Source organism: Tachyglossus aculeatus, chromosome 22 (genome assembly GCF_015852505.1).
Source record: "Tachyglossus aculeatus isolate mTacAcu1 chromosome 22, mTacAcu1.pri, whole genome shotgun sequence".
Classification (NCBI taxonomy): domain Eukaryota; kingdom Metazoa; phylum Chordata; class Mammalia; order Monotremata; family Tachyglossidae; genus Tachyglossus; species Tachyglossus aculeatus.
In genome coordinates this window covers 30223721-30251335 of record NC_052087.1, presented here as the reverse complement: position 1 = coordinate 30251335, position 27615 = coordinate 30223721, and the positions used below count along the sequence as shown (strand labels likewise).

The 27615-nt window shown below is 43.8% G+C and overlaps 1 protein-coding gene across 1 annotated transcript in view; it reads left to right on the top strand.

The window, feature by feature from the left end:
- The window catches only part of FNBP4 (formin binding protein 4), a 34720-nt gene extending 7459 nt beyond the window's left edge, over nucleotides 1-27261 (top strand). Inside the window, exons 2-17 of the mRNA XM_038764130.1 lie at nucleotides 3058-3153; nucleotides 3795-3931; nucleotides 4130-4319; nucleotides 5282-5429; nucleotides 5568-5688; nucleotides 7927-8271; nucleotides 8759-8969; nucleotides 10542-10663; nucleotides 13367-13471; nucleotides 14578-14711; nucleotides 15717-15904; nucleotides 21508-21815; nucleotides 22008-22152; nucleotides 24128-24423; nucleotides 25661-25818; nucleotides 27103-27261. Of these exons, the coding sequence (XP_038620058.1) occupies nucleotides 3058-3153; nucleotides 3795-3931; nucleotides 4130-4319; nucleotides 5282-5429; nucleotides 5568-5688; nucleotides 7927-8271; nucleotides 8759-8969; nucleotides 10542-10663; nucleotides 13367-13471; nucleotides 14578-14711; nucleotides 15717-15904; nucleotides 21508-21815; nucleotides 22008-22152; nucleotides 24128-24423; nucleotides 25661-25818; nucleotides 27103-27193 (2795 nt within the window). The 3' untranslated portion in view covers nucleotides 27194-27261. The remainder of the gene's footprint in view (nucleotides 1-3057; nucleotides 3154-3794; nucleotides 3932-4129; nucleotides 4320-5281; nucleotides 5430-5567; nucleotides 5689-7926; nucleotides 8272-8758; nucleotides 8970-10541; nucleotides 10664-13366; nucleotides 13472-14577; nucleotides 14712-15716; nucleotides 15905-21507; nucleotides 21816-22007; nucleotides 22153-24127; nucleotides 24424-25660; nucleotides 25819-27102) is intronic.
- The last annotated feature ends 354 nt before the right edge of the window (nucleotides 27262-27615 follow it).

Below are 27615 nucleotides of genomic sequence, written 5' to 3'. Positions count from 1 at the left end.
CCATCTTACCTCCTTCCCTTCCCCACAGCACCTGTATATATGTTTGTACATATTTATTACTCTATTTATTTCTTTTATTTGTACATATCTATTCTATTTACTTTATTTTGTTAGTATGTTTGGTTTTGTTCTCTGTCTCCCCCCTTTTAGACTGTGAGCCCACTGTTGGGTAGGGACTGTCTCTATGTGTTGCCAACTTGTACTTCCCAAGCGCTTAGTACAGTGCTGTGCACACAGTAAGCGCTCAATAAATACGATTGATGATGATGATGATGATGATGATTATTATGTGGCGGAGCCAGGATTAGAACCCATGGAAATTAGATTTCCAGGCCCGTGGTCTGCCCACTACGCCTTGCTGTTTCTCCAGATGACACATAAGGCAAAAGTGTAGAATCATTAAACCAGTAACACAGAGCCGCTACCACCACCGAGAGCTATGGAACTTACTAGACTCTTCCCCCCTCCCATTTTTTCCCCTCTCTTTGAAGCCTGCGACTAATGATATCCTTTGAGCTTTGTAATCGGTGCTTTAATAAAAACTCTGTAGATCATACTACCTAAAGTCCCTGCCGTGCCGGTGCCCAGATACGGAAACGACGCCGTATATGAAGCTTTGAGTTTTTAGCTATGGATAATTAATGGAGTTTGGGCTTTAGCGCTGCTGGGTACAAGAGGGCTCGATCCCAGCGTGATTTTTGGAAAATTATTCGTTTGAGACAAAGCGGCATTTCGAAGCACTGTGGGGAAAAAACCTGACAGTGATTTTGAAGTGTCATAAAAACACAAGTGGCTCCTCAGAAAATCAGAGTGAATTGATGTCGGTGTTTATAAATGTGCTTACTCTGGGCCAAGCACCGGGCTGAACACTGGGTTAGCTGCAAAATAATAATAATAATAGTAATAATAATGGCATTTATTAAGCGCTTACTATGTGCAAGCACTGCACTGGGGAGGTTACAGGGTGATCAGGTTGTCCCAAGGGGGGCTCGCAGTCTTAATCCCCATTTTGCAGAAGAGGGAACTGAGGCCCAGAGAAGTGAAGTGATTTGCCCAAAGTCACAGAGCTGGGATTTGAACCCATGACTTCCGACTACAAAGCCCGGGCTCTTTCCACTGAGCCACGCTGTTGGGCAAATAATTTGTCCCACCTAGTACTCGCTGACCAAAGGGGAGAGCGAACACTGTCTTTTCCCAGTTTTACGGAGTAAGAAGCTAAAGCCCAGAGAGGTTGAGTGACTTGCCCAAGGTCACACCAGCAAGTGGTGGAGTTAGCTCTAGAACCCAGGTCTCTGTCGTCAGCTCTGTACCTCATTTGGTAATTGCTTATCGGGTGCCAGTTAATATACTGAGCACTTGGGTAAATATAGGAGGTAACTACAGAGTAGCTGGTTATCAATCATTCATATTTACTGAGTAGTTACCGGGCGCCTAGCACTGTAATAATAATAATGATGGCATTTGTTAAGCGCTTACTATGTGCAAAACACTGTTCTAAGCACTGGAAGTACAATATAACAGTAGACATGTTCCCTGGCTACAAGGAGCTTATAGTCTAAAGGGTTCAGACCCCCCCTGTCACAAAAAGGGCTCATCACTTAGAAAGTGAAGAATGGGAGTAAAGTAAGAATGGGACAGTGGAAGCATTGAAAAACATTAATCAAAAATTAGCAATATTAAATCGGTTGTAATAGTCCAGTCAGTCGAGGACTGCATCATTTCTGCAAAACCTTATTTAGGAAAACTTGCACTGTAGTCCTCCCCTGTTGTAATGCCATGCTCACGAACAGCACACCAACCCAATTAGGGTAGGTTTGTCGGAAGAACGCTCTAATTCCTTGACAGCGCTTGCCACAATCTTTGTTTTTGATAGTGTAGACTTTTAGGAAAAATGGAATAGTTGAATTGCTTTCCAGGTAAAATACCCTGAAAATATTTCCTGGGAAGTCAAGGGACTTTTAATGTTGCAAAAACACTGAAATTTCATTGTTTGTATTCAGATGTCACCTTTTACAGCTGGTGCAAATAAAATGTCATTCATATATAAAGAATTTTGGTCAATTTTTACTTAGTCCTCACAGTCATAAATTGGGTGGGTAATGATCATTATTTTCCACTGTAAACATGGGAGGGGGGAAATCAAGACTTGAAGTCAAATGATTTGCCACAATCTAAAACAAAAACCCGATTTGAGATCCTTTGGATTTTCCAGCTCCAGTCTTTTATTAGTATTATTTTTTTTACCTTGGATCCCTTTGCCTCTAGTGATTTCACTAGTTGGAGAAAATTAATGTCAGTCCATTGTTGCCAACGTTTCTAGTAGTAGTAGTAGTAGTAGTAGTAGTAGTAGTGGTAGAAACAGTGTGGCTTAGCGGAAAGAGCACGGGCTTGGGAGTCAAAAGTCGTGGGTTCTAATTCTGCTCCGCCAACTGTCAGCTCTGTGATTTTTGGGAAAGTCACTTCACTTCCCTGGGCCTCATCTGTAAAGTGGGGGTTAAGACTGTGAGCCCCTTGAGGGACAACCTGATTGCCTCGTATCTACCCCAGCACTTAGAACAGTGCTTGGCACATAGTAAGCGCTTAACAAATACCGTAATTATTAGTAGTAATAGTAGTATTAAGTGCCCACCCTGTGGGGCAGTGATCTCCCTCAGCTTTTTTGAGCTGTACCCCCAGCCTTGCTCTGACCAGACCTGAGTGTTTCCAATCAGGGACAGAAAGGTCCAAAGCGGTGACTTTGTAGCCCCTTAATTCCCTAGTCCCCTCGCAGTACCCATCCTCCCAGCTGAACTTCAGGCCTCCTCGTCACCCCGTGTTCACAATAGGTTGGTGCCTATTTGAGAAGTACAAAACAAAGAAGTGACGTGAGCCCACTGTTGGGTAGGGACTGTCTCTATATGTTGCCAATTTGTACTTCCCAAGCGCTTAGTACAGTGCTCTTCACATAGTAAGCGCTCAATAAATACGATTGATAATGACGATGATGATGTCCCTGCCCACAAGAGCTTACATTCTAGAGAGGCAGAGCTTACAGTTTCTTCACTCTTTTTAATCCAGATGATCAAGAAGTTGTCGCGGAGGTTCCCAAAATTGTCGTTCAGCATCCTCCGCAACCAATCATGACCACCAGGCCTGCAGCCGTTAAAGCAACAGGTATTTACTTCACTCTTTCAAGTTTCCTGGCATGGTTCGTCTCAAAATCAGGAGCTAATCTGTGTTTGTTGTGGCACCCGTTCGATGCTTTCCATCTTGATGTAGGAACTTTGCTAATTCTCCACTCTTAAGAATTAGTAATTACCGGTCCTTTTCAGAGATGAGGGTTAACTAAATAGTACTAAAGAGGAGACTCCCATACCATTATCCCATTAGTGATTTTATTTCCTATTTCTACATATATGGGAATATTACATTGCAGGGTGTCTGTTTTGAAACCATTTTTAAATTGAGTTGGAGGAACCAAAATAAAAGCTCTGAAGAAATGATCAAGAAGCTTGTATGAGTCCTCATTTAAAGGAGGGAGGTGCTAATGCACTGTATATTCTACCAACCTGTGGCAACTAGAATTTCAATATATGACATTTCTTCTTTTAAAAAAAAAATGAATCAGTCTGAAACAATTTTGTTGCAGGGAAATTTGCTTTTTGGCCCTAAAGAAAAAAGCAACTGTATTTTGTGTCAGAATAAATAGATAACCAGAGTGGAAACCCATTGATAAAGACCGTATTTATTTTTAGTGTAGAGCCCAGAACATTTCTAGTCGTTCATACGTATTCACGTTTACCTTTTTTTCCTAGGAGGTTTGTGCTTGCTTGGGGCGTATGCAGACAGTGATGATGAAGAAAGTGAAGTCTCTGAGAAGTCAGCTCAGTCTACCGAGCCGAACGGAAACCAGTCAACCGACATTGATAGCACATTGGCAAACTTCCTTGCGGTCAGTGAAAAACTGGACCTTGACTTTTAAATAAGCCCACGAGCAAGGCAGGGACTGGGAAATACATTTCTGAACAAGCTTCGCAAGTGCTCGGGCCAAGATCACCGGATCGGGAATATTAAAGTTAGGTTTAAAGTTGGTTTGCTTTAACGTTGTGTACGGGCGTCTTCATTTTTTTTTTGTATTGTGTCTTTCTAGGAGATTGATGCCATAACCGCTCCTCAGCCAGCAGCATCCGTTACCCCGTCTTCTGCTCCGCCTCCCACTCCACCACGGCCAGAACCCAAGGAGGCGGCAACTTCAGGAGTTTCTTCTGCTACAGCAAATGGAACGGGCTCGGTCCAGGCCTCAGGCTGGCAGTATGATACCCAGTGTTCCCTGGCAGGAGGTGAGATTGGGTCCTGAGCTATCCTCCATCCTACAGGAATCAAAACAGAAGTCGCCTGCACCTTCAACCATGAAATAATTGAGAGGGAAACTGGAAAAATTCTCACCTGGTTGTTACATTTATGACTTCAGCGTTTTTTCCCTTCACTGTATATTCTCATTATTATTATCATTATTATTATTATTGCATTTAAGTGCTTACTGTGTGTCTGAGCACTGGGGTAGATGCAGGGTAATCAGGTCAGATACAGTTCCTGTCCCACGCGAGGCTCACAGTCTAAGAGAAGGCTCAGTGGAAAGAGCCCGGGCTTGGGAGTCAGAGGTCATGGGTGCTAATCCTTGCTCCGCCGTTTGTCTGCTGTGTGACTTTGGGCAAGTCACTTAACTTCTCTGGGCCTCGGTTACCTCATCGGTAAAATGGGGATGAAGACTGTGAGCCCCCCCCCGGGGGACAACCTGATCACCTTATAACCTCCCCAGCGCCTAGAACAGTGCTTTGCACATAGTACGCGCTTAATAAATGCCATCATTATTATTAAGTAGAGGAGAGAATATTTGGAAGATAGGTAACAAGTAGCCGGCACAATAAATGGCTTGTGATATAGTGGAGATGATTTATGACTGACCACCGTCAAACAGGAAGCCATTTACACTCTAGGCCCATTGACAGTATGTATCAAATAGGTAGAAAAATATGGCCTGTATTACCTGTAGCTTCAAGGGCTTAGTCCAGTGCTCTGCACACAGTAAATGCTCAGTAAATACCATTTATTATTTGATTTCTTCCTGCCAGCCAAGAAAGTTGGAGGTATGGTAAGTTGTACTTGCGGTATTTATAGAGCTAACTGAAAACATATGTCCCATTAAGGGTGGCACTTTGGTGTTTTATATATAGATATATGGCTTGAGGTTGAGGACAGAACTTGAAGTTGAAGCTTACTGAAACTTACTTTCACCTTCTAGTGGGAGTTGAGATGGGAGATTGGCAAGAAGTTTGGGATGAGAACACCGGATGCCATTACTATTGGAATACACAAAGTAATGAGGTGACGTGGGAGCTGCCACAGTATCTTGCCACACAGGTGCAGGGGATACAGCATTACCAACACAGGTGAGAATGGCCTTGGGAACTCAAAAATTGCACTAAAATGTCATTTCTGAAAACTTAATCGGAGCGGGTTTAGATTCTCTGTGGCCTCTAGAATCTGTCTTAGCTGTTTTGTTCTCTACTGAGTGTTGTTCTCTTTAGCTCTGTTACAGGCACCGAAGCAAATTTCATGGTGACTGCAGATGTCTGTTCAAAAGAGAAAGCTGTGACTGTTGCCAGTACTAAGGGTACGGCAGGTCTTGTCAAGCGAGAAGTGAAAAAGGTTAGTATCTATAACTAATGTAGACGCTGGATTCCTGATGGGCTACTTAATATATTTAAAATTAAAGTTTATAGTGTGACGCTACCAGATTCGGGTTGTGAAAATTTTCAACCTCTGCAATGGAACTGTCTTTTCATGATGAGTTATGAACCTTCTCCCACAGAGCCACCTGATTATTATTAATAATAATAATAATAATGGTATTTGTGCAGGTACCTGGTGTACCTGAAAAGGGAAACAGCAGGAAAAGAAGGCGTGAAAAGAACGAGTCATACAAAGCAGAGAGGAAAAAGGAGGGATGTGAAGAAAAGTTAGCTGAAAGGGAAGAAGTTCTTTGCAGATTTGGGTTGTGAAAATTTTCAGCCTCTGCAATGGAACTGTATGAACTGTATGAACCTTCTTCCACAGAGCCACCCGATTCATCATCATCATCATCATAATAATAATGGTATTTGTTCAGGTACCTGATGTGCCTGAAAAGGGAAACAGCAGGAAAAGAAGGGAGTGAATAGAACGAGTCATGCAAAGCAGAGAGGGAAAAGGAGGGATGTGAAGAAAAGTTAGCTGAAAGGGAAGAAGTTCTTTGCAGATTTGGGTTGTGAAAATTTTCAGCCTCTGCAATGGAACTGTCTTTTCACGACGAGTTACGAACCTTCTTCCACAGAGCCACCCGATTCATAATAATGGTATTTGTTCAGGTACCTGATGTGCCTGAAAAGGGAAACAGCAGGAAAAGAAGGGAGTGAATAGAACGAGGCATGCAAAGCAGAGAGGGAAAAGGAGGGATGTGAAGAAAAGTCAGCTGAAAGGGAAGAAGTTATTTGCAGCCACAAAAAAGTTGCAGCCGGGTTTGACTGTGGAAATTGAAACAGCAGGGATCCGATGTAGGTGAGGAAGCTTCTGTGTGTAACCTAGACCTGCTCCGATACTACCTCCAGGAGTCGGGAAGGCTGTGGGGCCCAAGAGATCTCCTTCCTTCTCTTTTGTTTCCCCTCTAAACTCTCTTTTACTTCCCTCTCCCTCCCCTTCTCCTCCACTCCATCCCTAAAAGAAAAATCAATCAACAGTATTTATTGAATGCCCTTACTGTGTGCAGAGCACTGTACTAAACACTTGGAAGAGTACAGGACAATAGAGTTGGTAGGCATGGCCACAACAAGCTTACAGCTACAGGGGATGACAGACAGTAAAATAAATTACGGAAAGGGGAAATGGCAGAGTTTAAAGATATGGATCATAAGTGCTGGGGGTAGGGTGACTATCAAGTTCTTAAGGGGTACAGATCTAAGTGGAGGGAGGGGAAATGAGAGCTTAGGCAAGCAGGGCCTCTTGGAAGAGAGGTGATTTCAGGACTTTGTAGGTGGTGGGAGTAGTGGTCTGTCTTGTGAGACCACTGCTGTGGCTAAGGTCTTAGTCATCTTCAGCACTGTGATAAGCTGAAGATTGCAGCGAGGCATCAGAAACTAGACCAACCTTGCAGGCGACTAGCAAAAATGGGGGAGCCCTTCCAGAATGAAGATTTTTGCAAGATAACGATCGCAAGAGAAAGCAAAAGCACGTTCACTTGCAGCAAATGCATAGCAAATGCGTCAGCACTACAAAGATTCATTTTAAGTGGGCAAAGAGGAAAAGACTGATGAATGTTGAAGAACATTAGAGAAGCAGCGTGGCTCAATGGAAAGAGCATGGGCTTTGGAGTCAGAGGTCATGGGTTCAAATTCCGGCTCTGCCAATTGTCAGCTGTGTGACTTTGGGCAAGTCACTTCACTTCTCTTTTAGACTGTGAGCCCACTGTTGGGTAGGGACTGTCTCTATGTGTTGCCAACTTGTACTTCCCAAGCGCTTAGTACAGTGCTCTGCACACAGTAAGCACTCAATAAATATGATTGATTGATTCTCTGGGCCTCAGTTCCCTCCTCTGTAAAATGGGGATTAAGACTGTGAGCCCACCATGGGACAACCTGATCACCTTGTAACCTCCACAGCGCTTAGAACAGTGCTCTGCACATAGTAAGCACCTAACAAATGCCATCATCATTATTATTATTAAGAACGTGAACCATTCATTAGCCCCACACAAAAGAACGCAAATCTTGCTTTTAAGCACGAAAAGCAACTCTGTAATGAAAGGGATGGATTGTGTTACCATAACATTTTAACAAATAGTGTAGTGAAACTGTAGTCGTAGCTCCTTTGTGGATGCAGTTGATTTAATTGAGGTGTTTTATTTCTTTACAGGAGGTGAATGAAGGGGTCCAGGCTCTTTCGAATAGTGAAGAGGACAAAAAGGGAGTAGCAGCCTCCCTGTTGGCTCCTTTATTGCCTGACGGGGTCAAGGAGGAAGAGGAACGGTGGAGGAGAAAAGTGATCTGTAAAGAAGAAGTAGAACCAGCACCTGAAAAGGAAGTGGTTACTGCTTCAGAAGAAGTAGCAACAGCTTTAAAACCGTTAGAGACTACATTGGACAATGGAGAAGAACCTTCTCAGGAGGATCTTTGCAGTGTTGTTCAGTCAGGAGAAAGTGAGGAGGAGGAAGAGGAGCAGGGTACGCTTGAACTGGAGCTAGTATTGGAAAGGAAAAAAGTAAGTTGAAATTATCATGGTACTTTCTATCGCTAATGTGGGGTAGGTCCTCGTAAAAGTGGAATCTGTGTCCCCTCCTCTCTGTGGTTTGAGGGTGTTAGGACCATGGATTTTCCTTGCTAACATCCAGATTAAGCATTGAGTTAGGGGTGGTACCCTAATTAAAACTGACCTTCAGGCTCTTCTCAGTCAGTTTATAATCGTCCCAAGGTTTCACAAGAAACTTCATTTTGGTTGAAAAATGGGAGAGAGTGGTCAGAATTTTTGTGGCTTTTTCTCTAAAACTACACTCTTAAATTGGACTTCCATATAACCTAATGTTCCTATGCCTTTTATTGAACGGTTCACAATGGGTGATGTGCCAGTGTGGGTTCTTTTCGTGTGTTTTATCATCAGAAAGGATTCAGATGAGCATGTGGTTCTGTGCTGAAAGCTGTCCTCCCATCTGGTCCTAGCACACTCACTTCTGATTTTGCGTCTCTCGTAGGCAGAATTGCGAGCCTTGGAAGAAGGAGATGGTAGTGTGTCAGGGTCCAGTCCACGTTCGGATATCAGCCAGTCGGCATCTCAGGACGGGATGCGTAGACTGATGTCGAAAAGAGGAAAATGGAAACTGTTCGTTCGAGCGGCTAGTCCGGAATCTACCAGCCGGAGTTCTAGCAAAACTGGTAGGGAGACTCCTGAAAATGGTGATGTGGGTAAGTCAAATGTTTTTTTGCCTTGGATCTTTATTTTGTGTGGTGAAATTCTTCTCACCTTTGTTTGAACCCGAAACTCTTCAGTCAATGCCCACGTGACTTGTAAAATGGTTAGGTGGGTCAATTGGAAGGGGTCCAAAGTTTTAATTACAAGAATATGGAAGGGAAGCAGGGCCATTATAAGATGAACCTTGGGAGTTAGATTCTGGGGCTTTTAGTCTAGAATAAAGGGATGGAGAATTGGAGTGCTTGAAAAGGAAAATAATTCAACATTACTGGGTTAGGTGTCTGGACAAAAAGGACAACAGGATGATGATGAAGGAACCATGTGTCGCCTTCTTGACATTCATCCTCAGAGTTATGGATGGACCTAACATCCCTAACTTTCCCACAAACTACTCATCTGTGAACTTGTCCAATCTCCTCTCAAACTTATAGTTGACATACATTGTTTCAGTTTTTAACCCTGGATTGAAAAGAGCCAGGAGGAAAAAATTCCAAGTGCTGTTTTAACTTTGGTTTAAGGTAGTTATGTTTGGCCAGGTGGGGACTGAGGAGAAGCCAGGTTTGTGTGCATGTTGCATGATAGGATAACTCTCAGGTGTAGAAGTGGCATTTAAGAAATTAAAGCCCAGAGGGAAAAAGTGAAGGATCAGAGGAAAACAGCATTAGCAGAATGGCAAGGGGAATCAAGAAAGCAGTAGGATACAAAGAGGGAAACATTCAAACCATGGTCCAAAACCAGGATAAATATAGTATCTCAATCACCAGAATCCGCTGGCAGGTAAATGGGTCATCATCAACCTTTTTACTTATATCAGTAAAGTTTTGGAGACTCCCTTTCCTGGCAAACCCCCCATACCAGAGAAAATAGGGGCTTCTGAAGATATTCACTACCACGTATTGTGGATTTGCTTCTGGGGAATACTTACATTTCTGATATAGACATCATTATTTGCCTGCCCATCCAGAAGCCCAAATGTATCCCAGTTTTGGCAACCAGACTTCAGAAATTTGTCCAAGAAAGATTTAGGTGGTATGGAACAATTGGAAATCCGTCCAGAGAAAATATTTGGAAGATTAGTGAGTGGTATTCTAGTTTCCTTAAGCCTTATGACTTTTTCTGCTTCTGTATACCGAGGGTTTGTAAAGTAGATTCCAGGAAAAGTTCCAGCCCTATTCAGCATAGAAAGCCTAGAACCGTGACTCTCCTGTGTAACCACCTAAATTTTGTTACATCTAAAAAGAGTGATCAAAAGAATATTCTCATTGGTAATGTCATCTTTGATATGTTTTCATCATTTGCCTTCACTTAATACTATTTAACAATGCTAGCCTAGTTTTTGAAAGGTACAGCTATAAAGGTGGTACAGCTTCAGGACCGTAGCCAGATATTCTCTGATGACCATCCATTTGAAAGTAAACATCCCTCCACCCACCATTACTTAGTTACCTTGGGAAAATTGAGGACTAACGGCCCCATGTTTTGTCTGTTGTGTGAGAAGATTACATTGACTCGTGTAGAAACTGAAGCTTTAATGGGATGATGTCATGTGTACTTTTTTCTTGCAGCAGTGGGCACTGAAAATTCAGAGAAAATCAATGAGAGTTCAGACAAAGAGTTGGAGACAGAAGAGTCTCAAGAGAAAACAAAAGCACAAACAGTGCCAAAAACGGAAGAACAAGATCTAAAAGTACGTATACTGATTACGGCGGGCTTCCAAACAAATGAAAATTTATCAATTCTAGATTTAATTGTTTTGGGTTTTTTTAGGCATTCTTTCACACACACACACCAAAATTCGTAGATGATGCGTTACTTTGCAGGCTTTTTCTATTTGCCCAACATCAGTTGCACCTTTGGGCAAGGTTTTTGAAAGTCATAGTTGAAGAATTCTTGCAAGACATGTTCAGGCGACTGTATGAATTATGGGCTCCTTTTCTAAAAACATAATGTAAGCATAAGGTGGTTGTAAATTTTTTAGGGTAAATATTAAATTAACAATGTCCACTTTGACAGTATTCTGTTGACTTGTATCGTTTTACCCAAAAATCGATCGTATGGGGCTTAAAGAATCTTTCCTGGGATAGAAAGCAACTTCTTAAAAATATAAAACCAAAACAGACTTACAAATATATACTAAGACAGATTTTACCAGTGCCGGAGTTACTCCAGGATTTCAGGTTAACTTTTAGAACTGTAGCAATAACTTTGAGGCTGCTGGAGTACCTCTTTCTCTGTGCCCTTCGATACAACTTTTTTTTATATGCAGACCTTTTAGAACTTGTGCCAGTTACACTCAGTTCTGCCAATTAGTCAATCAGTGGTATTTATTAGGCACTTAAAGTGTGCAGAGCACTGTGGTAAATTCTTGGTAGAGTACAGTAAAACAGAGTTGGTAGACATGTTCCCTGCCCACAATGGGCTTACAGTCTCAAGGGGGAGGTAGACATTAATATTAATAAATTGTGGATAAGGTCATAAAATGCTGTGGAACTGAGGGTGGGGTGAATACCAAAGGGTAAATATCCAAATGCATCTAGTAAAAACTCCAACCCTTTGGCCCCACCTTATCTCTCTCTGCTCCCTTCACCCGCTTCCCAGATATGCCAGAACGAATATTCCCACTGTGTGCCTTGAATAGAATGTCACAACAGATTTTGGGAATGTCCTTCCAACCACATATTTGGGTACAATACATGTATCGGAGGAATAAATAAATAATAATGGCATTTATTAAGCGCTTACTTTGCACAAAGCACTGTTCTAAGCGCTGGGGAGGTTACAAGGTGATCAGGTTGTCCCATGGGGGGGCTCACAGTCTTAATCCCTATTCTACAGGTGAGGGAACTGAGGCACAGAGAAGTTAAGTGACTTGCCCAAAGTCACACAGCCGGCAATTGGCGGAGCTGGGATTTGAACCCACGACCGCTGACTCCAAAGCCCGGGCTCTTTCCACTGAGCCGCGCTGCTTCTCTAGAACTGGTTGTGTTCATTCATTTAAAGTGGGGGTATCGAATGAGTACTCCAACACAATTTTTCTTTAATGCTAGGTTCTCAAGAATGTTAACACTGTGTTATAGGACAGCTGGAAATCACCAGGTCCAACCTCTTGCCTCTCTGTTTTCCTTTTGTGAAAATCTACAGGGTGGAAACCACTTAGTGAACCTTAGCTTGTTCCAGAGTCTTGCCTTTCTTTTATAGTCAAGAAATCCTTTTTTCTACCAAATGCTCTCTTTCCTACTAGCCACCGCCATCTCTCAGAAAAACCCTTAGTTGAGTTAATCATCCTTTTCTAGACTCAACAGTCCTGGTTCCTTTAACCTTTCCTCATTAGTCCTCCAGGTCAACATTTCTGCCGTACCTTCAATTCCGTTTTTAGCTTATTGGGAAATATGTTGGCTATTAATTAATACAGGAATTAATTAGCATAAAATTTGGGATACTGAAGACCATTTGGGTAACAATCTCCAGCAACAGTTTCATACACACAGAACTTTAAAAATGAGCTGTAGGGTACTGCTCTTCTAAGGATACTGTCAATTCTCAAAAACGGAATGGGTTTTATTCTTGAAGAATCTCACATTTTTAAAAAAACTGTGTTGGGATACCCATACCTCGTTTGCCGTGTGTATAACCATTTCTTCTGACGCTGCCTCTACTTTTGCTAACTTTTGGATTGTGTTCCATGCAACCAGAAGTATGTGTGGGACAAACATTCGTTAATTCTTCAATAGAATGGGCAAATCTGGGAAGTAGGTGAAGGGAGCAGAGAGAGATGATGGAGAATTGAAGCTGGTTGGAATTTTTGCTAGATGCACTTGTTTATGTACTCCCTGGTATTCACCCACCCTCAGTCCTGCAGCATTTATGAGTATTTATTACATACTCATAATTTATATTAATGTCTTTCTCCCCCTTGAGACTAAGCTCATTGTGGGCAGGGAGCGTGTCTACCAACTCTGTAATACTGTACCAAGAGGTTAGCACAGTGCCCATCCCTACAAGCTTGGTCATAAGACTAATAATTATAGTATTTAAGTGTTTGCTATGTTCCAATACTGTATTGAACACGGCTGAAGGGAACAAGGTACTCAGATCGAACGCAGTCCTTGTCCTGCGTGGGACTCAAAGCCCAAAGGGGAGGAACGATAGGTATTTAAATCCCATTTTACGGAAGAGGAAACTGAGGCCCAGAGAGGTTAGATGACTTCCCCAAGGTCACACAGCAGGCGAGTGACAGAGCCGGGATTGGCTCCCAGGTCCCCTGACTCCCAAGACCCATGCTGTTTCCATGGGGCCACCTCACTTCTCTGGCCATAGATTTGAAATCTAGTGTATTCATCTGAAATGATAAAGAGTAATGGGATCTATAATTGTCTTTTTTAATTTTAAGTTTCAGATTGGTGAGTTGGCAAATACCCTGACCAGTAAACTGGAATTCCTAGGCATCAGCAGACAGTCCATCTCCAACTTTCATGTGCTGCTGTTACAGACTGAGGTAGGTCCCAGGGTAATTTCTTTAGTTCGTTTGAGAATATGCTTAAGTTTTGTTTCAATCAGTGGTACTTGTTGAGCGCTTACTATGTGCAGAGCACTGTATTAAGTGCTTGGGAGAATAAAGTATATCAGAGTTGGTAGTCACGGTCTCTGCCCATGACAAGCTTGCAGTCTCGAGGGGGAGACGGATGTTAATATAAATCACTAAATTACAGATCTGTACATTAGTGCTGTGGGGGTGAATAAAGAGTGCAAATCAAAGTGCAAAGGCAGTGCAGAAGGGAGTGGAAGAGGAGGAAATGAGGGCTCAGTCAGGGAAGGCCTCTTGGAGGAGGTGTGTTTCCAGTAATGCAAATAATAGTGCCACAGCCCTTTATTTGTCTCAGAAGGAAACTATCATTGTTATTTTAAAGTCCGTGGTACTTGACAAGCACCAACTGAGCTGCTAAAGTAGACGGAAGGGTATCACGTCAGGGGCAATCCCCTGACCCACACGGGGCTCTCAATCCAAGGAGTAGGAAGAGCAGGTATTTTATCTGCATGTTACAGTTGAGGAAACTGAGGCACAGAATGTTTAAGTGACTTGCCCGAGGCTGAACAGCAGACCAGTGGCATAGCAGAGGCCTTCTGACTCGCGTACCCATGTGGTTTTCAGTAGATCATGTGGTGTCAAGGCTCTGATTGTTAGCACAACCTGCATTGCTGTCATTCAGACACTACTGAGGGCGGATGGGGAGTGAGGGGAGGAGTTGAGGGGGACGAAGAATAAGTTTGGGAAGGATCTGAGAGAGATAATCCACTCTCCCAGCCCTATTTTGTCAGGGGCCAACAATTGTGAGAGCCCCGACTCATGCCGAGCCCTTGGGGTACAACGGCAGTTGGGTTTTTACACAGGTTTTTTACCGTTTAGGCTTCCGTTTTTAATCCATCCCTCCATCTTCCCGGTCTGCAGTAACAAAACCATATCCCGGGGGCTTGTCCTTTCAAGCTCTGAGCGCCCCTCCCAACCTTATTTGTAGTGTCGTCGCACACGTAGATCCTTCAGATACGGCGCACCCACCTCGCTGTCTTCCTCCTTTGGAAGTAATTCTTAAACCTTTCATCTAGACAAGGATCGCGGACTGGCGAGAAGGAGCTCTCAATGGAAACTACCTCAAAAGAAAACTCCAGGATGCAGCAGAACAACTAAAACAGTATGAAATAAACGCCACTCCTAAAGGCTGGTCCTGCCACTGGGACAGGTACGCACTCTTCTCCCCTTTTCACCTTTGACCTTTGACATCTCAGACATGATTTGTGATCATCACCCACCTGACGACGTGTGAATTCCTGTCTGGAGACTGATTGCAGCTGCAGTCAGCGGTGCTGGGCAGGCAGAGCGCCCCTGGCCCTTTGAGAGTTGGGGCCAGCCAGAACCCGGAGAAACCCAAAAAAGCAAATGTTTAAAGTTGTTCCTTGTAACGGATTTTTTCCCAAGATCGGACAAAGCTGGTTTTTACTCTCCAGAGTGTAACTTGCACGGAGTAGGGCGGGCTCGGGGTTAAGCGCATGCGAGAGCTCTGTGCGCTTTACAGGACCTCTGGAAGCAACTACTCCTGATTAACCTCGGTGAAGTTAAAGAAAGCCTCGTGGTTGAAGATGTGAACGAAGAACAAGATTACTATCTTCGGCCAGCAGGTCAGACGAAAATATTTCTTTTTATATTTGGCTTTTCTTGATTTTTTTTTTTTTCATTATTTGAAATCTTTGCTCTTTTATTTTTCAGCTCCCAGATCCTCTCCCTCTCTTTAGCTTTCACTGTGTACGATATCAAGAGTATGTGAAATGTGAATTCTCCACGGTCCAAGAGGGAAAGAGCCATCTTTCACAAACTGCTGTTCTCCTCTTCTTCTGAAGGGGAATTAGTGTTCTAGGAGATTGAGTCCCTTCGGTAGTGAAACCTGAACTCCCGTTAAGCCATGGCAAAAAGAGAGGTGGTTCTCCAAGCCAAGTCATCCGTTGGAGTTTGCAGGGTTCAGGGCTGTATTCACAGAGCCGCTGGCAATGCAAATAGCTTTGAATCATCATCTTGGCTGTCCTTCCTCAATTCTCAAAGCTGTTTGTTGCCTTCGTAACTAGCAGTCGGTTAAGAAGAGGTTCTTCCCTGTGAGAGCAGACTGCTGTCCTGGGACAGGACCAAGTGGAAGAGTCACTATGGGAGAAAAGGTCTTAAAACGCGCCTCTCTGTTTTTTTTCTTGTGATTTAGGGATCATAGACGCTATTTCTATGTAAACGAGCAGTCGGGCGAGTCTCAATGGGAGTTCCCAGACGGTGAAGAGGAGGAAGAGGAAGGCCAAGCGTTAGAAACTAGAGCAGAAGCTCTACCTAAGCAGGTTCTGAAAGAGAAAACTGGCTCCGACACAAACTCTGGGGAATCCACTGAGAACGCCACAGGTAAGGCGACACGTTTAAAGGGGAAGGGGCTGGAAAGCGCAGCCACTGGAGGTGGAGTCCGCTTTAATTACTAAATGAAATGCAGTAGCCTGGCTCGAAAAGAAAGTGCCTGAATTGGGCTCTTCAAAGCAACTCTCAGCCCGAGGTCAGCTCGGTAAATGAAATGAAGATTCCCAGCAAGGAAGCCGTTTCAGCGGAGGAAACTAATCCTTAGACTGGAGATCCGGTTGCCAGTTACATCCTGTCGGTCGGATTGGATTGAAGCAAGTCTGTGTAAAGTGTCCAGCTTCATTATGTGAGTTGCCATGTTTGATGCAACAAAGAACCTGGATGCTGAAGGACTCTTGATTGTCTGGGAATACAGGTATCTGGTATTACTTTAAGCGATCCCTAAGGCTCTGCTGTGGAGTCTTGATTTTTGTCCCAGGGAAAAGCAAGAATACAGTAAGATTATATAGACCGTTTGCTGCTCGACTGTTAAGTTTTAGAGGTTTCCCCGAGACCTCGAAAATGATCCGTGGTTCAGATGCCGTGGACAATTCAAAGCGTAGCCAAAAGTTGGTGATAGGACTTATTTTAGTCCTCCTGCCCTAAAGGACAGGGAATTAGGAAGTCGACCAGAAGGCTGTATTGCTAAAGAAAAAAAAATAGCAAAATCAGATTCTCAGTTCTTAAGTCCTGAAGAGCAATCTACTGATTTAGAAACCTGGTTCGTGAAAAAGTCATTTCATTGGGCCAGTCATGTGACAGAAGAGTGGCACTATTGAGGGTGAGGCATGGCACCGCAACTGAGATAAGCAAGGAGATACTGCACGAATATGAAGAACAAATGTCACACTGCAGTTAAAATTTCAGCGATGCAGCAGTGGCAGATGGCATTCTGATAAGTAGCAGAGAAAATGAAAATAATTTTCACCAGAATAGTGTCCGACTTCCAAGGTGCAGAGCCACACGTGATAAAGAGAAACAGTATTGCCTAGTGGATAAAAGCACCAGCCTGGGAATCAGGTCATGGGTTCTAATCCCGGCTCCGCCACTTGTCTGCTATGTGACTTTGAGCAAGTCACTTCACTTTTCTGTGCCTCAGTTACCTCATCTGTAAAACGGGGATTGAGAGTGTGAGCCCCAAGTGGGACAAGGGATTGTGTCCAGCCCAATTTTCTTGTATCCACCCCAGTGCCTGGCACAAAGTAAGAGCTTAATACTATAATCATTGTAATACTATTATCGGAAAGTTGTGGAATCTGCAGCCCCAACAGCCAAAGCAGATTAATCTAGGGGATTCATGTGAAGGGCTTTATGCATCCTTCCGGTGCACGTAAGGTCATCTCAACAGCCATATAGCCTTCAAATGTAAGGTGTTTTATGGTATTTAAGTGCTTACTGTGTGCCAGCCGTTGTACTTAAATGAAGATAAAAGCCAGTCAGGCTGGACAATGTCCATGTCCCGCATGGGACTCACAGCCTTAATCTCCATTTTACAGGTGAGGTAACTGAGATCTAGAGAAGTGAAGTGACTTGCCCAAGGTCACACAGCAGACAAGCGGCAGAGCCGGGATTAGAACCCAGGTCCCCTGACACCCAGGCCTGTGCTTTAATCCCTGGCCCACGGTGCATGTAACTGTAATGTCTACTGCATGCTTGGATATTTTAATCTGTTAAAAGTGCTGCTCTCTAACACCAAAGTCCTTAGACAGTAATCGAGGTACAAAAGGGAATATTTTTTCTCCTGAGAGGAGAAATGGGTTTCAAGGGTATGAATTCAAGGATCCTTTTTCAGAAGGTCGTTTTCAGGCATCACGAAAGAGGTGGGCAACATTAAAAAGATAGTCCCTAACCGTGGGAAGTCCTTGACTCGGACACCAAAAAGTGAAAGTAGTAAAATATAGACTGAAGGCAAGAATCTAGTCACTATTGGTTGACTTTGGAAGTAGTCAGATCATAACAATTTAGGGCCTTAAATGGCTAGGAGATTGAAATTATATTTGTAGTGTTATCTATAGCCCACGTGGAAAGAAGCAGTGTGGCTCAGTGGAAAGAGCCCGCTTGGGAGTCGGAGGTCATGGGTTCAAATCTTGCCTCCGTCAGCTGTGTGACTTCGGGCCAGTCACTTAACTTCTCTGTGCCTGTTACCTCCTCTTTAAAATGGGGATTAAGACTGTGAGGCCCACGTGGGACAACCTGATCACCCTATACCCTCCCCAGCGCTTAGAACAGTGCTCTGCACATAGCGCTTAACAAATGCCATTATTACTGGTATTATTCAATGGAAAATTAATTCTTTGTTAATTGTGGTAGTGACCACTGAAACACATTCTTCCCCAAATACAGGGAAGACATTTTCTGCTAGACGGTATCTGCACATTAGTTGCAGTATAGGTTGACACAGCTACCTGATTTTTATTGTCATTGTTGTCGTTTTTAGATCAAGCTAAGTGAAGATCTGACATCATTTTCTAGAGTAATTTAAGTGACCATTGAACTGTTTCCTCCTGTATAGTCGGTTCCTTATACAATTGTCAATTTTGGATTATAGTGCGTTTAATTTTTTTCTTCTTCTGTGTTCAGTCTGAGGATTCTGGATTCAGTCACCCAACTCATTCGCTGATGCTTTGAACACTAGAAACTGTAAGCTCATTGTGGGCAGGGAATGTGTCTGATATAGTGTTATATTGTACTCTCCCAATTGCCGTGCACACAGAACGCGCTCGGTCAGTATGATTGACTGACCCTTGGTCCCGCTATTTCCTCAGCTTCCTAATGATCCACTTACTACTCTCAGGGGATCATCCCGAAGTAAATCTACGGAGGAACAAGCCTTTTGGCCATTAGACAGCTTTCTCACGTAAAAATATCCAAGAGCTGGGCAAGCAAACTGAATTTGTGGGCTCTCACTGCTAAAGTCATCATAATGGAAGAGTATTGCCCATTATGGCCTATTGGTTTTCCATGAAATAATGCCAGCGGATGAAAATCTCAACCAAAAGTTTGAGTCCTCTTCTGCAACATGCAGAATAAGAATAGGAAGCAGTGCGGCCTATTGGGTAGAGCAGCGTGGGCTTGGGACTTGGATTCTAATCCTGGCTCCACCATTCGTCTGCCGGGCGACCTTGAGCCGCAAGTCATGTAACTTCCCCGTGCCTCAGTTAACTCATCTGAAAAATGGGGATTAAGGCTGTGAACCTTAATGGACTGTGTCCAGCCCAATTTGCTTGTATTTTCCACAGCACATAGTACAGTACCTGGCACATAGTAAGTGCTTAAAAAGCATTATGGCGTAGTGGCTAGAGCATAGGCTTGGGAGTCAGAAGGTCATGGCTTTTAATCCCAGCTCCATCACTTGTCTGCTGTGTGACCTCGGGCAAGTCACTTCACTTCTCTGTGCCTCGGCTACCTCAACTGTAAAATGGAGGCTGAGACTGGGAGCCCCATGTGGGACAGGGACTGTGTCCATGCCAAATTGCTTGTATCAACCCTAGTATTTAGCGCAGTGTTTGGCACGGAGGTAAACGCTTAACAGATACTCTCATTATTAACAAATACTGTTATTACCAGGTGTCATTTCAAAGATCCTTACCAAATCAAAGACTTGGAGAAAGTTGCGAATGGCTACCCAGTGTTGCTTTCCGTATGTTTGTCTTTGAAAACTTAACTCTGTAGTGGGTCACCAGAGGGAATTTAGCACCAAGAGTGTCTTGAAGTCACATTATCAGGTGGCTCCACCCACTGTTGACTCCCATTTAAGAAGTTTGTAACTCTCAATTCCTAGCTTCACGGGCTGCTATGATTTGGCATATTAATCTGGGGGGTCAGAACAGCAGAAATTCTTTCGTGAAGGGTAGTTGATGTTCCTAAACAACTTCTTGGTGGCAGGAAAGGTTAAATGCATGTGGAAAACAAAGTGCTTGGGGGGAAAGAAAAATCAAGCCTCTCACGGGGATCAGCACTTGCCCCCGTGTTATTTTTGTACTCATAATTTCTCGTCTGCCAGGTCCCAGAATCACATCCATGCAAATGGAATTTTCCTTCCATCCGAAGTCTTACACCTTCCAGATCTGGCCCAGAGGCTTCCTTAAATAGTACTGACTGGCAAACTCAGAGCTTGATAAATAATTGCAGTATTGCTTTCCAGTCAGCTTCCATGTGACACATGCCAACCTAATCCATCGGTGTCTGTCTAAATTTTACCGAGAGTACCACATCCCTCCTCTTACCGTAGCTGCCTAGGCTTAGCTGGACACTACCATTGCATATTTTTCATAAGTCTGTGCTATTTGTAATTGAGAATCTTTGCTGACACCGTTATTCCACATTATATTTACATCTTATTTAGTTGTCGTTCGCCTCTTTGGCTCAAATCACCCAGACACCAGTGTGCACTTGCACTGGTGGGGGGGAATTCATTTCTCTAATGATAAGCCCCTCATTGTCATTTCTGTCATCAGTCGTCCTAGCTCTAACCTATCACAATTTGGGTAAGATTGAATAGATTTGGGTTGGCCAAAGTTCTATCTAACCTGAGCAGAAATAGGTTAGCTTACAACCCAAACTAAACTTTGTCCTGATAGACATGTATTTCAGATGGAAGCACTTCGTCGAGGCCTCCTCTGGAAACAATAAAGACTTTCACTAATTTGCCAAGTTAATACCCAGAGGTACAAAAGTTGGTTGACTCTCTGAAATCTTCAAGCCAGAGAACTGTATTCTTGGTTGTCTACCCATTCACTTTGAGTTGATGTAGACATTAAACCATTGTGAACTGCGTAGCAGTCATATGAATACTTTCTTGTCCTCGGCCTTTCACCCATAAAATCATAAATGTCTTTGTCTCCCACAGATCTTTTATTAGAAAAGCACAGTAGTAGCTGTTAGGTGCTTGAATCTCAGTATTTTGAATGAAAATAGATTTTTCTTTGCACTGTATAAATCCTGCCAGCGCTCAATGTCCCCACCAACCCAAAAGCATACAATCTAGGCTTTATGGTAAATTCCTTAAAATTACTATTTTGAGCCCCATGTTTAGTATTGAACGAATGCTTGAATTACTGCTTTTGATGACCATCAAACTGTTAACAGGTGAATGCTTCTGGATCAACTCCATGAGAGGTGAGACTTGAGCCTCGTTTGAGAATCCTAGGGCCTTGGGACTCTCTCGGTCACACCCAGTACCTCTGGCTCTAGGAGGACATTTGTACTGTTCTAACTTTCCCTGGTGTCCGTAATCTGGGCCCAAAGACAGACTGGTTGCATTGAAGTTGAGTACCGTCCTTGAAAAAGAATTAAAATTCACTTTTTGGGGGCGGAAAAAAGGGACTGAACTAAGTGGAGGGGCTTGTGAGTGTTTAAAGTCTGAGTGCCCATGGTGGTGTCAACAGATCCTGAGTTGGAGGGTTGGAGAGATGGGGTGGCTTTTAGAGGAGAATAGAGAAGCGTCATGAAGGGGGAATAGTGCAAATAGTTTTTGAAGGTTGGTGAACCATTTGGGCTTTGCACAGGAAGCTTAGAGCTGTGCAGTTTGATAATTACATTGCTCAATAGTGAATCTGTCATCTGTTTCAGTGAGCAGTGGCCTATTCCCTCTGACTTGCGTTTACCTTCTCCAGGTTCTCTTTGTAAAGAGTCCTTTTCTGGCCAAGTCTCGTCAGCATCCCTTGTGCCACTCACTCCATTTTGGACTCTCCTTCAGTCATCTGTCCCTGTGCTCCAACCGCCTCTACCCTTGGAAATGCCACCACCGCCTCCGCCTCCTCCAGAGTCCCCTCCACCTCCACCCCCACCTCCTCCTGGAGAAGATAGTGAGATCCAGGAGGTAGAGATGGAGGATGAGGAAGGCGAGGAGCCTCCTGCCCCAGGAACTGAAGAAGATACTCCTTTGAAACCTCCTGTCCGCCCAGCAGTAATCAGTAGCCAGGTGAGTGATTCTTTCTCCCCTGTCCCACTCGAGGACCTCTGTGTTTTTAATACTTTACACGCTTTTGAATCAAATAAGTCGCCTAGCCTTAGGAAGCAATGTAGTCCAAATTCTGGATACCAGTGACTTTAAAGGCGAGCTCTACTGTTGCTGGCGCCCGTTAACCAGAGTGGATGGATCTTTCCGTTTCAGAGTTCAGCTGATCCCGTCACCTCTAGTTCCCCTTCAGCTAAAGCAGTGAAGAGAAAAGCCGCAGAAATGAGTTCCGGGGCCGTTCAGAGATCAGCCACCATTGGCAGCTGCCCAGTCCTTTACAGCCAGCCAGCCCTTACTGCAGGTAAAGATTGGGACTGCTTAGATGTCTTTTTATAGTTCGTTCCTAAGATAGGGTATTTCTGGAAATGCAAGCAAAAACTGAAGACACTCTGAGCCAGTGTTGAGGTATCTGGTCTTCTCTGCCTCCTAGTTGAAATTTTTGCTCTTCAGTCTCTCCAAATTTAGGACCAGGTAAGCTGCTGCTTTCTGGGTGAGGTTGGTATTGCCAGCGAGTGGCGGAATAGTTGAAGTCCCTTCTGTTCCTGGGTTCGTTCGTTCAATCAGAGTTACTTATTGAGCACTTACTGGGTGCAGAGCACTATACTAAGTGCTTGGAAAGTACAATACAGCAGTAGAGAGAGACAATCCCTGCCCACGACGGGTAACAGTTTAGAGGGGGAGGAGACAGACATCAAAACAAGTAAACAGGTATCAGCCCTGCTGAGAGCTCACCTCCTCCAGGAGGCTTTCCCAGACTGAGCCCCCGTTTTCCTCTCCTCCTCCCCACTCCATCCCCCCTGCCTCTCCTCCTCCCCGCAGCCTTGTGTATATTTGTACATATTTATTACTCTATTTTATTAATGATGTGTATATAGCTATAATTCTATTCTGTTGGTATTGACACCTGTCTGCTTGTTTTGGTTTTTTTTGTCTGTTTCCCCCTTCTAGACTGTGAGCCCATTGTTGGGTAGGGACCGTCTCTCTGTGTTGTCTATTTGCACTTCCCAAGCGCTTTGTACAGTGCTCTGCACACAGTAAGCACTCAATAAATATGATTGAATGAATGAGTATCAATAAATATACGTGAGTGCTGCGGGGAGAGGAGGGGAAGAGCAAAGGGAGAGAGTTGTGTAAGGGAGGGGGAGCTGGGGAAAAAGGGGGTTTAGTCTGGGAAGGTCTCTCGGAGGAGATGTGCCTTCAGTGGGGCTTTGAAGGGGGGAAAAGAGTGATTGTTCAGTCGGATTTGAGGAAGGAGGACGTTTCAGACCAGAGTTAGGACGTGGGCCAAGGGTCGGCGGCGAGACAGGCCGGGAATGAGGCACAAGAGAAGGTTAGCACCAGAGGAGTGGAATATGTGGGCTGGGATTTGGAAGGAGAAGAACGGGGAGGTGAGATAGGAAGGGGGCAAGGTGATGGAGAGCTTTGAAACCCATAGTGAGGAGTTTTCGTGTGATTCAGAGGTTGATAGGCAACCACTGGAGATTTTTGAGGTGGGGGGGGATCGTTTCTGTAGAAAGATATTCCGGGCAGTAGAGTGAAGTAAGGACTGAAGTGGGGAGAGACAGAAAGGTGGGAGGTCAAAAAGGAGGCTGAAGCAGTAATCCAGTCGGGATAGGCTGAGTGATTGTACTAATTTGGTAGCGGTTTGGGTGGAGAGGAAAGGGTGGATCTTGGTGACGCGAAGGTGAGACTGACACGATTTGGTGACGGGCTGGATGTAAGGGGTGAATGAGAGAGCCAAGTCAAGGATGATCCCAAGGTTATGGGCTTGTGAGACGGGAAGGGTGGTTGTGCCTTCTACAGTTCCCAGCTCCGCCACATGTCTACTGTGTGACCTTGGGCAAGTCACTTAACTTCTCGGAGCCTCAGTTCCCTCATCTGGAAAATGGGGGTGAAGACTGAGCCCCTCGTGGGACAACCTGATCACCTTATATCCCCCCCAGCGCTGAGAACAGTGCTTTGCACATAGTAAGCGCTTAACAAATGCCATTATTATTGTTATTACTACACTGATGGGAAAGTTCGGGAGAGGACAAGGTTGATGGTAGGAGATAATTTTAGCCAATATAAAAAGGATTCGCCGGGGATCCTTGGCTAAAATTCTTATTGCCAAACTGTAGTGGTTGGTAGTTGCCTTTTCCCTGAACAAGCCAAATCTTTCAAGGAAGACGTAATTTCAGAAGTTTAATAGGAGGGCTTTAAAAGGATGAGCCAGTCTTACTACCTACTGGGGAAATAGACTGTTTCTCATCCTGCTTTCCTTGTCTTTGTGTTAGGCCCCCAAGCCGCAGGAATTGGTCCTCAGACCACGGGGATCGTTCCCCAGACCAGAGCCCTGGGCCTGCCGTCGAGTTACCTGGGGCTGGCCGCCACACCCACCGTCATGAACTATGCCGACTGCTCGGTCTCCGTTGGAGTCACTGCTCCCCCGCTCCAGCCAGTTCCAGCCCGAACTGCCCTGCCTGCCACCAGTGTTACAGAGCCGCCTCAACCACCTCCGCCACCGCCCCCGCCTCCGTCCGCGCCCAAAATGCCGCCACCCGAGAAGCCAAAAAAGGGGAAGAAGGATAAGGTATGGCAGGCGAAGCAGCGTGGCTTAGTGGAAAGAACACGGGGTTCCAATTCCGCCTCAGCTGCTTGTCGGCTGTGTGACCTTGGACAAGTCACTCAACTTCTCTGTGCCCCAGTTACCTCATCTGTACAATGGGGATTAAGGCTGAGCCCCATGTGGGACAGGGACTGTGTTTGACTTGATTACTTTGTATCTACCCCAGCGCTTAAAACAGTGCTTGGCACATAGGAAGCGCTTAACAAAAGTCATTATTATTACTTATTAATAATAATATTATTAATAATAATAATTGAAAGGCAAAGCTCTAGACTTGCCTTTCTACTCAACTTTTTGACTTCCGATAGGCTTTTTCCCCCCGCTCTAATTCTGGCCTCTCCTGCCCTTCGTTCCTCAATTCCACACCTAGCTTAGCTGCCCCCCAAAATCCGTTCCGGCTCTCAGCCAAGCCGACTCCTGACCCCCTCCCCTCTCACCTTTCATTCCTTCCTGCTGCCTGATCCCTTGTTTGTGTGCCAGTGGATTAGTAATACGGATTTTAAAAGATCGGAATTTTAGGGGTAAGCCTCCTTTCCCAGAATGAGAGAGAAACTTAAACCTGGCAGTGTGCTCAGTCCTGAACTCCTTTGTTCCCTGGTGGGGTGGTAAAGACGGTCTCCATGAGTACAGAAATAAGGCAGGTCAAAAAATACAAGGGTCCTCTTTGGCTTGTTGTTGTTTTGTTGTTTTTTAACTTTTCCTGTAGCCTATTAATTTGGCTGTCTGAGAGTCCATCATCATCATCAATCGTATTTATTGAGCGCTTACTATGTGCAGAGCACTGTACTAAGCGCTTGGGAAGTACAAATTGGCAACATATAGAGACAGTCCCTACCCAACAGTGGGCTCACAGTCTAAAAGGGGGAGACAGAGAACAAAACCAAACATACTAACAAAATAAAATAAATAGAATAGATATGTACAAGTAAAATAAATAAATCAATCCATGGACTTAAGGCCAGATTTCCCCATTTTTCTGATCTTGTTCAGTTTCTTCCTCATTTATTATGTTTCACAATTGTACTAGTGAAAGTATTTTGGCAGGCACTTTATTACAAAATTTTCCATAAACTTTCTCTCTGTCCTGGCTCTTTCCCAGACGAAAATTACATACCCAGGAAAGAACACTCATTCTGTTTTAGGTCTATTTTTACATTAAATTTTCACTTCCGCTTCAGTGTTTGGTGATTCTTGGTTGTAGGGGAAAAAGAGTAAAACCAAAATGCCTTCTCTGGTGAAGAAATGGCAGAGTATCCAGCGTGAGTTAGATGAAGAAGAGAACTCCAGTTCCAGTGACGAAGATCGGGAATTAACGTCCCAGAAACGAATCGAGGAGTGGAAACAGCAGCAATTAGTCAGGTAAAAGCGGCATGGCCTAATGCAATGCACTCAGGCCTGGGAATCACAAAACCTGGCTTCTAATCCCAGCTCTGCCAACTGTCTGCTGTGTAACCGTGGCAAAACTACTTAACTTCTGGCCTCAGTTATCGCAGCCATAAAATGGGGATAATAATAATAATAATAATAATAATAATAATAATAATAATTGGCATTTGTTAAGCGCTTACTGTGTGCAAAGCACTGTTCTAAGTGCTGGGGAGGATACAGGGTGATCAGGTTGTCCCACGTGGGGCTCACAGTCTTAATCCCCATTTTACAGATGAGGTAACTGAGGCCCAGAGAAGTTAAGTGACTTGCCCAAGATCACACAGCAGACATGTGGCGGAGTTGGGATTCGAACCCATGACCTCTGACTCCAAATCCCATGCTCTTTCCACTGAGCCACGCTGCTTCTCAATACTTAATACTTATTCAATACTTCAATTCTTACTTAGACTGTAAGCCCCATGTGGGACTGTTTCCAACCTGATTATGTTGAATCTGCCCCCAATGTTTGGTAGAATGCTTGGCACATAGTAAGTGCTTAACAAATACCTTTTTTAAAAAAAGAAAAATTATTCTTGGTGACACGAATAGTCCTGAAATCCTTAAGTCATTGCTTTCACTCTGCCTTCATTTTCATGAAAAGAATTGACCCTGCAAAGTAGCACCGTCACCACTGAGATTGTTCTGTTTTCTTTGGCAAAATCCGATGGACTCTCTTGATTTTGCGTTAGAAAATTTGAGTTTTGGTCTCTTCTCCCCCTCTAAATTGCTTTAATTGTGACTTTTGGCAAGCCATATCAATCAATAGATGGTATTTATTGACCGATCACTGTGTGCAGAGCAATATGTTAAGTGCTTGGGAGAGTACAATGCAACAGAGTTCCTTGAAAAGGAACACAAACTGAGACCTGTAGAAAGCTATTATCTAAGAACCACTCAAAATACCTTGGAGAAGTGGTGATGCCACATAGACTAGAGACCTTTGGAATGAATAAATAAGTTCTGTTCTTCCAGAGAAAATCTGCACACTATTCTTCCTTGAGATTTGCTGGTCCAGGAAGAGAACAGAGTTTCTTCTGTAAAAGCCCACGGCTTTTGCTGTTTCAAATAGAAAGTTAAAATTAATCATCCAGAAGCTTCAAAAGGTGATGCCAGCAGCAGTATGTCTTACGTGGTAAATTATCTGATTTGACCAGAGGTGCTGTCTCCCAGAGAATAAACAGAACTGGTGAACTAATATGCCTTTTGTTTTCACAGTGGCTTGGCAGAGAGAAATGCTAATTTTGAGGCTCTTCCTGAGGACTGGCGAGCTAGGCTGAAGAGGAGAAAAACTGCTCCAAATACATGAATTCACTTTTGACATTTCTCACTGTCTTTCTTCCTTCTTCTTTCTTTCTTTTTCTTCCTTTCCTTCTTTTTCTTCCTTTCTTTTTCTTTCTTTCTTTCTTTCTTCCTTTCTTTCTGTCTGTCTGTCTGCCTGTCTTTCTTTCTGTCTTTCTCTCTCTTTCTCTTTCTTTCTCTCTCTTTCTTTTTCTTTTTCTTTCTTTCTTTCTTTCTTTCTTTCTTTCTTTCTTTCTTCCTTTCTTCCTTCCTTTCTTCCTTTCTTCCTTCCTTTCTTCCTTTCTTTCTTTTCTTTCTCTCTCTGTTCCTCTCTCTCTTTTTCTTTCTTTCTCTTTTTCTCTTTCTTTCTTTCTTTCTTTCTTTCTTTCTTTCTTTCTTTCTTTCTTTCTTCCTTTCTTTCTTTCTTTCTTTTTCTTTCTTTCTTTCTGT